The sequence below is a fragment of the Festucalex cinctus genome, chromosome 1, assembly GCF_051991245.1.
Source record: "Festucalex cinctus isolate MCC-2025b chromosome 1, RoL_Fcin_1.0, whole genome shotgun sequence".
Lineage (NCBI taxonomy): Eukaryota > Metazoa > Chordata > Actinopteri > Syngnathiformes > Syngnathidae > Festucalex > Festucalex cinctus.
The window spans coordinates 65,186,267-65,196,489 of record NC_135411.1 but is presented as its reverse complement, the minus strand read 5'-3'; the positions used below and the strand labels follow the sequence as shown (position 1 = coordinate 65,196,489).

At 41.6% G+C, this 10,223-nt stretch overlaps 2 protein-coding genes across 2 annotated transcripts in view; one reads left to right on the top strand and one right to left on the bottom strand.

Moving 5' to 3' along the window:
• Nucleotides 1–7,879, bottom strand: fam78ba (family with sequence similarity 78 member Ba). Its single transcript, XM_077503221.1, has 3 exons — nt 6,297–7,879; nt 5,830–6,109; nt 1–1,502 (listed from the first exon to the last, which is right to left on the bottom strand). Exons 1-3 carry the CDS (start codon nt 6,632–6,634, stop codon nt 1,260–1,262), a joined length of 861 nt encoding a protein of 286 aa, XP_077359347.1. The 5' UTR covers nt 6,635–7,879; the 3' UTR covers nt 1–1,259.
• cmpk (cytidylate kinase) overlaps nt 7,415–10,223 on the top strand; it is an 18,015-nt gene continuing 15,206 nt past the window's right edge. Inside the window, exons 1-2 of the mRNA XM_077503232.1 lie at nt 7,415–7,715; nt 9,345–9,491. Coding sequence (XP_077359358.1) covers nt 7,572–7,715; nt 9,345–9,491 — 291 coding nt within the window. The 5' untranslated portion in view covers nt 7,415–7,571. The remainder of the gene's footprint in view (nt 7,716–9,344; nt 9,492–10,223) is intronic.

The following is a 10,223-nucleotide window of genomic DNA, read 5'->3' as shown; positions in this document are numbered from 1 at the left end:
TTTACATGATTGTAATGGCCATTTTATTCAACAAATACCCTTACAAATAACTGATGATGATAACAGTGAAACTGATATTTTTCAGATTTTGTTTATACTCAGACAACCTTTGCATAGTTGTGGCCTTCAGAGCAAATGAGCAGTTTGGAATGGAGGTAGTGGTGTGCGTGTGTGCAGAGGTGGACAGACAAGCGCGGAAGGAGGCAGATGGGAGGATGAGACATGAACCTGGAGAGAAGCACAGATGGAGGATAAGCCATGCGACTTGTCTGTGGAGTGGCAGGCAGAGCCGTGGACGCAGCTCAGCATGAACCGGACTAGAACCGTGACATGGGAAGGCTCTTGTTGGTGATTATCCACATAAAAACCACTGCTACACAGCTACTGTACCATATGATAACAATGATTTTTATCATTGTCAAAATATGTTGTGGTTTACAGTAATTCCACTCTGAAGTAACAGGAGGATAGTCAGATTCCCTGATTGTCTGTAAATATATGTACAATGTATGTAGCAATGTCTTGGTATGATGAGTTGGCCTGCTTAGACCCACATTCACACGACTGTTTCTGTCATTTACACATGTAATAAATATGACTGTTCTACATAATTGCCATCATTCCCATTTGAAGCATTATGAATAATATTCTCAATATGGTAGCAGGTAAAGTTACAATTCGAAATGAAATGTTTTCTCTATGAATTCATTGTGCTCTAAACCCCAGCAGATGTCTTTTTCATTTGTAATTTTCATACTGACTTGTAACAATAATAGTCCTCTTAACGAAAAAGATTAATATAATACTTAAAGTATCTTAAATAATCTGAATACATTCTTTAACTCTGGTAATGAGTGTGCTGATGAAGGCCTTTAATGGCACGAAGGAGGTATCATCAGCCTGCGGTTTGTTTTTGGCTGATGTGACGTCTGCATCACAAACGCTTTAAGGAATACAAAACAAATACGAGTCTTAAATCGTTTCAATGACAGTTTTTCTCACTCATCGCATGCAATAAGATTTAGGTAAGGATGCAAGATGAAGTTTTCGTCGGGGCTCAAATACCTCTGGCGCCACAGCTAAAAAGAGTTCACTTGTTGTAAAAATGCTGGCAAAGCTTTCTAATTGCAGATCATGGCCAAACAACACTTGACGCAACACCAGATCTCTGTAGATGCTTCACACATCAGTTCCTTTGTTGGCTTCATCACCCTCATCTTCTGTTTTGGCAAGACGAAACAACAACTTTTGGGAGTCTCTCATTTTGGCGGTATGACGACTAGCGGCGCTCCTCGCCGTGGCCTCCACATTAGCACTTGGGCGTCATTGGCGTTCGGCCTCCCCAGGGCGTTGGGAGGGATGGGCTCCTGGTAGTTGAGGATGTGCGGCTGCTCCTGATAAGGCCGACCTACCAGCGAGGCCCGGGAGCCCAGTGGCATGTCGGGCTCCACTGCAATGTCTACCCGCATACGCCACCGCACCGTCTGCAGGACAATCCGTTCCTGAAAAAGTAGACAAAGGTAACAGTCAGATGCATAATGCAGGAGATAGCTTTGATGACACCTCATCTAGTTGACCTTCAGGCTTCTGCTAGAAAGCAAAAAAAATGTCTAGAAAGTTTATTAGAACATCTGAAATTTATTTCGGTCAAATCAGAGGCACTTTAAAGCAGCTATATGGAAGATTTAAAATTTAAAATCGCTCCTGCCAACTGTGGCCGAAAACACACTGCACGCTCGTACACACTGCGCACACTCGTACGTGCACGACCTCAACAATGAAGACTGGGATCTTCATATCCAATTAAACTATGTTTTCAGAGGTAAGAAGTTTTATAATGTTATACAAAGCTGGCCACTTCACGGGATGAGATTCTCGATCCTCACTAAACAATCGATGTCGACGGGACGTGCAGATCACATTGCTTTAGTCGGTCAAAGTCCAGTCCTGTGCTGTACTCCAAAACGATGTGCAAATTACGTCAATTAATTGGACCTCATTCCGATGTTAATATGCAGTTACATATTGTAGTCACCCCGCTCGACGGACGTCAACCTGATTCTAGTCATTATTAGTGTATGTCGTCCCCAGGCTAGCGTCATTGTGCATGAGCCGAAAGGTGGGCTGTCATTTATGGAAATTGACGATTGTGAAAAACATATAGACCCATTCACTACTTAGTGTGATATGGCCGTGAATGTTGTCGCCATTCAGTAGTACCGTTCACATTCCGTTAGCATAATGTAGCTACAATAGGCTGTTTTCACGGCGGAAAATAAGGCAAGATTTAGTCTGATTGAAACGCCGCGGAATGGAACGTCTGTTCTTCATAAAGTCATTCTGTTCTATTACATTCAACTTTGCCGCCCCTTTCACGCTAAATGTTGCCGTCCACCTCACTTTCACCCCAATAGTTACGACCGAGAAGTGATCGATCTTGAGGTTACTGCTATTTGAAAACAACACATTTTTTTCTAAATGTCAAGATACTCGCTTCTTACCTTTTGGAGTAGAAAGAAAGCCAGCTGTGAATCACTTTTCTAATCCAAGTCCGATCTCAACGCTCTCCACCGCTGAAATGTCAAACCAATGTTCACTCTCGTTCTTGCCCGGCGTCGGTCACTATCAAGTTTAGATTTATTTTTTATTTTTTTCGTGGCACTTGACATTGTTTTCATTTTTTTTTAAGCAGCCTTCCGCGGAGCAACAGCGGGTGTCTGGGGCAGCGAAAATCTGTACTAGTTCCGTCAACTGACGAGGACGCGCATGAAGTCACATCCCGCAGACAGAGGGCGGGAAATTCGAAGGATTCGGACCGGACGCTTCCTAAATAATATTGGCCAGAGGCTTGTAGGAGTACCCATTGTGAACAGCTAAGATGTTGATCTACTAATTAGAATATGTTTCAGTCATAAATGGTCAAATAAAAAGGCTATTGTTAAGATATTTTTGGGGGAAATCCTCCATATAGTAGCTTTAAATGGTGGCAGATGTGCACTAACTAACATGAGTTAACAAAAACTTGAATATGATTGATTAATTCTCAACACAATAATTTCCTAGTTATAAGAGGGTGTTATCTCAGTTGTTTATTTTTATTTCCTCTCTCACAGTTCTCTCCTCCAATGACTTTGTGCTACCAATGTGCTACCAGTCACCATATAGCCACTATTTTATATTCATTTATTTATTTATTTTATTCTGATTGCTGTAGTAATTGGCAGTGGTAGAACATATATAATATCTGTCATAATGGAGTCATACATTTGTGTGACATAGATATTCACAAAAATCAATGAAAACCCGGCCTGAACATAATTTGAAATCCTTCTATAAAATAATAATAATAATAATAATAATAATAATAATAATAATAATAATAATAATAATAATAATAATAATGTAGTAAAAATAGTAACTTTGCCTGGTAATGAGTTACTTTCCTTTCAAAATAATTACTAATTACTAACTCAATTCCGTTTTTGAGCAAGTAATGATTAACTGTAACAAATTACTTTTATAAAGTAACTTTCCCAACACTGGTTATAGGTCACATTTATTCTACCTGTGCAAAGTCTAGGAAAATAACAAAAGAAAGAAAACGCCACCTACGGGCACAGTTAAGCTGTGCTTTGCGCTAGACTTGTGCTGGGCACGAACATAGGGCCCTTTATGAAGGCCCTATACACACATTGCAAAATTTTTTGCTGTGATTTCTAGGGCTGGGTATTGCCGCCAACCTCACGATACGATACGTATCACAATACAGGGGTCACGGTACGATACGTATCGCGATACATATACATACACATGTATCCCAATACATGATCTTCAAGGTGATATGTATCCTGATATTTTACATTAATTTACTTGCATTTTATAATAGTCATATGCTCTAAAATGTGCTTAATTGAAATATTTGAGGAAATAAAAACAGCATTTTTTATGTAACACATTCTATTTCATTTTTAAACAAAATTGGTACATTAAGACACATGTGCCATGTTAAGTTTATAAGTAAATAAATGTTGATATTCTTCCTGTGATTTAATTTTTCTTAGCAAGATACATTGTCCAATCACTGGTGAGCTATTTTTGCATTAATTGAAGGCAATTAACTTCAAAGACGCTGCTGGTTTTTATTTTTTAGGTACAATGCAAGCTGCAAAGGCAAACGTTAGCTGCCTATTTAAAGTTAACGAGCAATATCGATTCTGACGCCTGCGTATCGATACATGTATTGTAATGCGGCTCGCAACGATATATTGCCGTATCGATTTTTTGAGCACACCCCTAGTAATATATATATATATATATATATATATATATATATATATATATATATATATATATATATATATATATATATATATATATATATATATATATATATATATATATAGGTCACGATTCAATTCGATACCGATTAATCACGATATGAATTTACAAGTCGATTGTTACGATTTCTTTTTTACTCAATTTAGAAAATACCATTCAGTCAACTTGTACATGTACACTGTAAGATTTGTATGAAAATGTATTATTTATTGATCTCAAACTTCAGTGTTATAACTGTGAGCCACTGTATTTAACAAACAGGTTGTAACCTTTTTCATGTTAGAAATCACTGATTTCACAACTAAAGTACCACTGATTGTCACAAGTGGGGCAAAATCAATTTTTCTTCATTTGACCCATCCCCTGTGGGAGCAGTGGGCAGCAGCAGGGGTCACACTCAGGATTCATTTGGTGATCTCACCCCCTCCGCAATTCCAACCCTTAATGCTGAGTATCAAGCAGTGAGGAAAATTGGTCCCATACTCTTTGGTATGACCCAGCGGGGATTGAAAACAACCTCCCAGTCTCAGGGCGGACACTCTACCACTTTGCCACTAAGCTGGTATAAACAATAAATAAATACCGGTAATATCAACAATAAATAATTGGATAAGTTTTGCATGACCACAGTAAGGATTAGCAATATACTGTGAAATGTACTCGCAGCAATTTACAATGTATTGTTGTAAATTTTGAATTAAAATATTACACTGTAATAATACTGTTGAATGTTAAATCCTTGCATTTTTTTTTTTTTACTGTGTTGCTGTGATATTAAAAGCCTTTTTGGGATATAACACATTTTTATTGCAGGATTTCACTGTAAAATAACGGTTAATTGGTGTAAACTACAGGAAATTCTTGCATTTTTTTTTACTGTGTTGTGATATTACAGGCCTTGTTGTGATACAACATATTTTTTTATTGCAGGATTTTACTATAATATAACAGTTAAATGTTGCAAATCCAAGGATGCTGTAGTTTATATGGGTATTCATCGGGATATTACAGGGGAACTTAATTACAATACATTACTGTAAAATAAGACTGTTAATCGTGAAATTCTGGTGTCTTTTTTTTTTTTTTTTTTTAGTGTATGTATACCAATCCTGGGTTTAATCTGCCTCTCACCTAAATAGTAGGCATGTAACAATAACGGCAATCTCGTGATATTGCGATATTAAAACTGTCACAATATATCGTCGTCGTCGTCGTCGTCACAATATTAAAAGCAACACATCTGTTAAAAAAGTCAGGTTGATTTCCATTTGTGCAGTTTTAGTACCCTCTAGTGGCTAGTTTTTTAGTGCAGTTTAATTTTCACAAGACGTGTTTTGGCCCTTATAGGTTTAAAATCCATGCTGATGGTCAGATGAAGGGACACATAATATGCTTGTCAACCGAGTCAATATGTGGAGGAACTCAATGTGCGCTTGCATTAGCAAGTAAGTGCCTCAATAGTAAGTGGCCTTTTCCCATCTTTTGTCGTACCTTGGTGATGGAGTTCATGGCCACCAGCCATGTGATGAAGCTCTGATCCCTGGTGATGTGGGTTAGCATGGGCGTGTTGCTGTTGCTGATGGGAACGGCCCAGGTCACACTCGGGTAGAAGTTGTCATTCATGCTGACTGTCAGGCGGGATGGTTTGGAGGTGGGACCGGTGAGGGTGACCGTCTCGGTGGTGTTACCATACCACGGGTAGCTGACTCCATCGGAGTCACTGATTGCCTTCACCCGACCTTCCCGCAGCTCTGGTAGTTCCCAGCTGGACCTTACGGCGGGAAAAGGAGAAAAGGACACAGATTGGGTGCTGTGTATCACCTGCCACCATACAGCACTTGTAGTAGGCCTATCTCAGGTTAACCGTTAAACCAAAAAAAAGAAATGAGTAAAATACTCACCAGTTTGTAGCCTATCTAGAAAAACTCTTAATTGGGGCTTCTGTATATCGCACTTACATGCCAATATCACCATACGTGTTGTAGAACTCCATCTGGGTGCAAGCTTGGATCCAGCCCACCACCCAAGTTTCATTCCGGGGCACCGGTGGCATCACAACTCCCGCCGAGGCCCTGAAGTACGGCGTCTTGTAGCGAAGCACGATGGGCGAGTTCTCCTCGATGATGGTGGGACACTGGTCAATTGAGGCCGACACCTCATACACCACAATATTCTCCCGTCTGATGCGGGGCTTGCACGCGATGCTTTGAATACATCCCATAGTGCAGGTGACCAGCAGAGTGAGCAATAAACAAGGGAGCAAATGACACCTGACCAGCATGCACATCAGTCCCATTCCAGGTTCCACCCTTGTCTGCAGAACCAGTCACCATTCATCAAATGTAAAAGCAGCCTGCGTGGGAAAATATCTGGGGTGATGTGGAGGTGAGAGTGCAGTAGGGACTGGGGAGGAAGTATCACAGATCTCTGCAGCCTCCTCCCCCTGGTGTGCCTCCTGACTGCCGCACTGCCCTTGGCGCTCGTCCCCACAAACTGCAATCCGGCCTCCCCGAGGCTGCTTCTGATGATGCTGCTGATTCAGATTCTCTGCCGTGCGTTCGGAGACTCCTTTCTTCGGAGGCTCCTCGATCCTGCTGCTGCTCGACTGCCGGCTTCGCGCTGCTGTCATGTCAAGCTGCGGCCGGGCTGACAGGTGCGTCAAAAGGAAACAGGGTGGGGGGATTGGATTCCTTTTGTTTGTCTACATTCACGCGGTGCCCTGGAAAGATAAAACCTATGCTCTGCATCACTAAAAGAGAAGAAAGCTCGTCAAATGAAGGCCGGCGAAGATGCTTGAGAAAGAGAGGCTGTCGCTAATTTAAAGCCCGGCTGTCTGTGCTGTGGTTCCATTCTTACAAATGCATGAATGGTGCATCATGAACGGAAGCGAGATAAATGTGGGAAAAAATATATCCGCTGTCTTTCGATGCTGATACGGGAGAGCATCCTTTTTCTTCTCCGTGCGCTCAGTTCTTGGTTTTGGAGGTGCTGATGCTGGAAAGCCAGGGGAGTGGCGTCACCGGACCTCTTAGGGGAGAAAAAACACACCACGCGTGTTATGTCACAAGAATCCGAAGCTCTCATTGGACGTCGTCGAGCCCCAATGCGGAAGTGGTGTCCTTCGGTCCCTTTCACTGGTATTGACACGCATTCAACGGCTAGCCGGGCTTCTGTTCGTGTTCCCTTACCCGAGACGTGCCGCTCGACACTTTAGGGGCCATAGTGGCTGGTTTATGATCGGCCGTTTGGTGAATAACGTTGCGCAGAGGGTGCCGAGCCTGTTCTCCCGGGTGTGTGCGATGAAGACGCCGCAGGTTGTGTTCGTGCTGGGAGGGCCTGGTGCCGGTAAAGGCACCCAATGCGCCAAAATCGTCGAGGTAAGCTGCAAGAGATGGCGAGAGTGATTCAAACGCCTTTAATGTGACTTCTTACAATGGACAGTGAAAAATCACGACTAAGGATTATAAGTATTATCGCCGCTTCACTGACTTCCGGTTGTCTTCTGAATGAATATGCGCTAGTTAGCTGGCTGGCTAGTTGGTTAATTATCATAGGTGGAAAAAGTAATCACGCCCTATGTTTGAGTAGTCTATGTGAGATACTTTGCTTTACACAGAGAATATGAGCATAGGCAAGTATTTCTGAATAGCTGAGCCTTTATGCGGTTCTAAAACTTGCTAAAATCCCATCTGTTGAATTAGTATCCATATATGGTCAAAATAATCCAAACTGAAGATGCCGTATTTGTAACCTTATCCGTAAATTCGGATAGCAGGTGTTGTGTAAAAGGGTCAGTGTATGTGTGTGGGATGCACTTGTCCATGTAACCTTTAAACCAGCCCACACAGAGATGACAAGCCATCCATCCGTTCAAATTCAATCACATGTGCACGAACATATACGCAGACATTCCATTCGCCGAGTTGGTTGAACTTTAGTTCTATGAAGATGCTATCTGTTGCTAGTCTGCCTAGTTTTCTAACTTGTACAATTGCATACCTAGTTGCTCAACTGTGACTGTATTTGTGAAGTTCCACATTTGTTGGATCACATGAGAACAAAAACTAACATTCCCAGGTATGAAGCAAGATCCAGCCAACCACCACCAAAGCAAAACAATACATTATATACACTTAGAGTTAAAAGCGAGTGTATACAGTATGGGGTTTTCCGTTGCAGTGTATTGGTTTATGTGTGAGAGGGTCAATGGCCTGGGCACAAGCATTGACAGGCATTCACACTTACATTCACACCTTTAGAGCAATGTACAATCTTCAATGCTCTAACATGCATTTTTATTTTTGAGTGGGAGGAAGCCGATGAAAACCCACGCGGGTACAGGAAGAACATGCAAGCGGTGACCACCTCACAGGAAGTTGATTGAGCTAAGCACTCATCCACTACCTAATATAAAATTGGGGATTTCAATTTATGAACCCTCCTTTGAAACGCATATTGTCTGTTAGGGCAAACACCCCCCCCCCACACACACACACACACACACGCGCACGCGCACACACCCTGTTTGAGTCATCAGGTCTGTCATTACTACTCTAGCGTGGTTGCGTGTCCGTGTGCGTATGTGTGTATTGCTGGGTGTTGGCTGTTGGTTTTCACGTATGGTTTTCAGACCTGAATGACAGCTGTACACAGAGGCTTTATTCATTCGGTCCAAAAAGCACTTTCCCGGAAGTAACTTTCAAGTTCATGGTGTGCAAGGGATTAAGCTGCTTCAATTAAAAAAAAAAAAAAACAACAAAAAAAATCCTCTCCCCTACAAATGTGGAAAATACAAGGCAGAATGGAGGAATAAGGGTTAGCACAACTGCCTCACAGGTGAGTGTTTTTATATAATAATTAGGTTGGCGTGCTTATATCAGTTATTGTGAATTGTTGCTTCGCTCCGTGCCCTGTGATTGAGATGGACTGACTGACGACCAGTCCTCCTTGTGCCCAAGGATAGGACAATATGCAGATTGAAAGCTCTGTGTTGCTTTGTACCGCAGAACTACAACTACACCCATCTGTCAGCTGGAGACCTGCTGCGGGCTGAACGGGCCAGAGAGGGATCAGAGTGTGGCGTTCTCATCGCCAACTTTATCAAGGAAGGCAAAATTGTCCCTGTGGAGATCACCATCAACTTATTGAAAATGGTATGAAACCCACAGAGGCCGATTGATACCACCACAAATTAAGCAAGTTCCTTAAGATCTGTTTGTAAATCTATAATCATTGAATTGAAATCAACTCGCATTTAAAATATCTTAGCTGAATTGTTTGCATTGTCTTCAACTTTCCTGGTTACAGTAGAAACCTTATTTTGATCCGTGTTTTGACTAAGTAAGTAGTATAAATTTGACTCAGTATAGTATGCATCTTTTTGTGTGTTTGGTCTTCAATTTAAAGTGAGCACAGTGAACATGTATTTATCGTCCCTCAATGGCAGTAATGGCCACGGTACAATTTATTGATATTGATATTGAATCTACACACCAAATGCCGGGTTTTATGAAATAAACATTTAGATGAGATTTTTTTATTTTTTTTATTTTAAGATTCATCTTCATTTAATGTAACCTTTTAACTCAATTTATCAGTATTATTAAAAATCAATTGATAGAATGTGATTACCCAAGTGTGCACACCTTTTATGGGAACGTGACTCACTCATTCACACACGTAAGCTTCTGTGAGTGAGTGAGTGAATGAGTGAGTGAGTGAAAAAAAAAAATCCGTGCGTGCTTTCAAATTGCCGCGGGAGTGACGTCACGCAGCCGACACGTTCGCCCGGACCCGTTTGCGACACGCCACCCCCCGCTCTGCGATTGGCTGGAGGGTTGTAAACACTCTTTCCACAGAAACGTCCCGCTGTTTACAAAACAAAC

Bases quoted from the DNA above. Each gene is read 5' to 3' on its own strand.
- fam78ba (XM_077503221.1), bottom strand. From the start codon at position 6,634: ATGGGACTGATGTGCATGCTGGTCAGGTGTCATTTGCTCCCTTGTTTA. The intron at 6,110-6,296 runs GTAAGTGCGATA...TCCCGCCGTAAG, and splicing joins ACGTATGGTGATATTGGCAT to GTCCAGCTGGGAACTACCAG. The intron at 1,503-5,829 runs GTACGACAAAAG...CTACTTTTTCAG, and splicing joins CCATGAACTCCATCACCAAG to GAACGGATTGTCCTGCAGAC.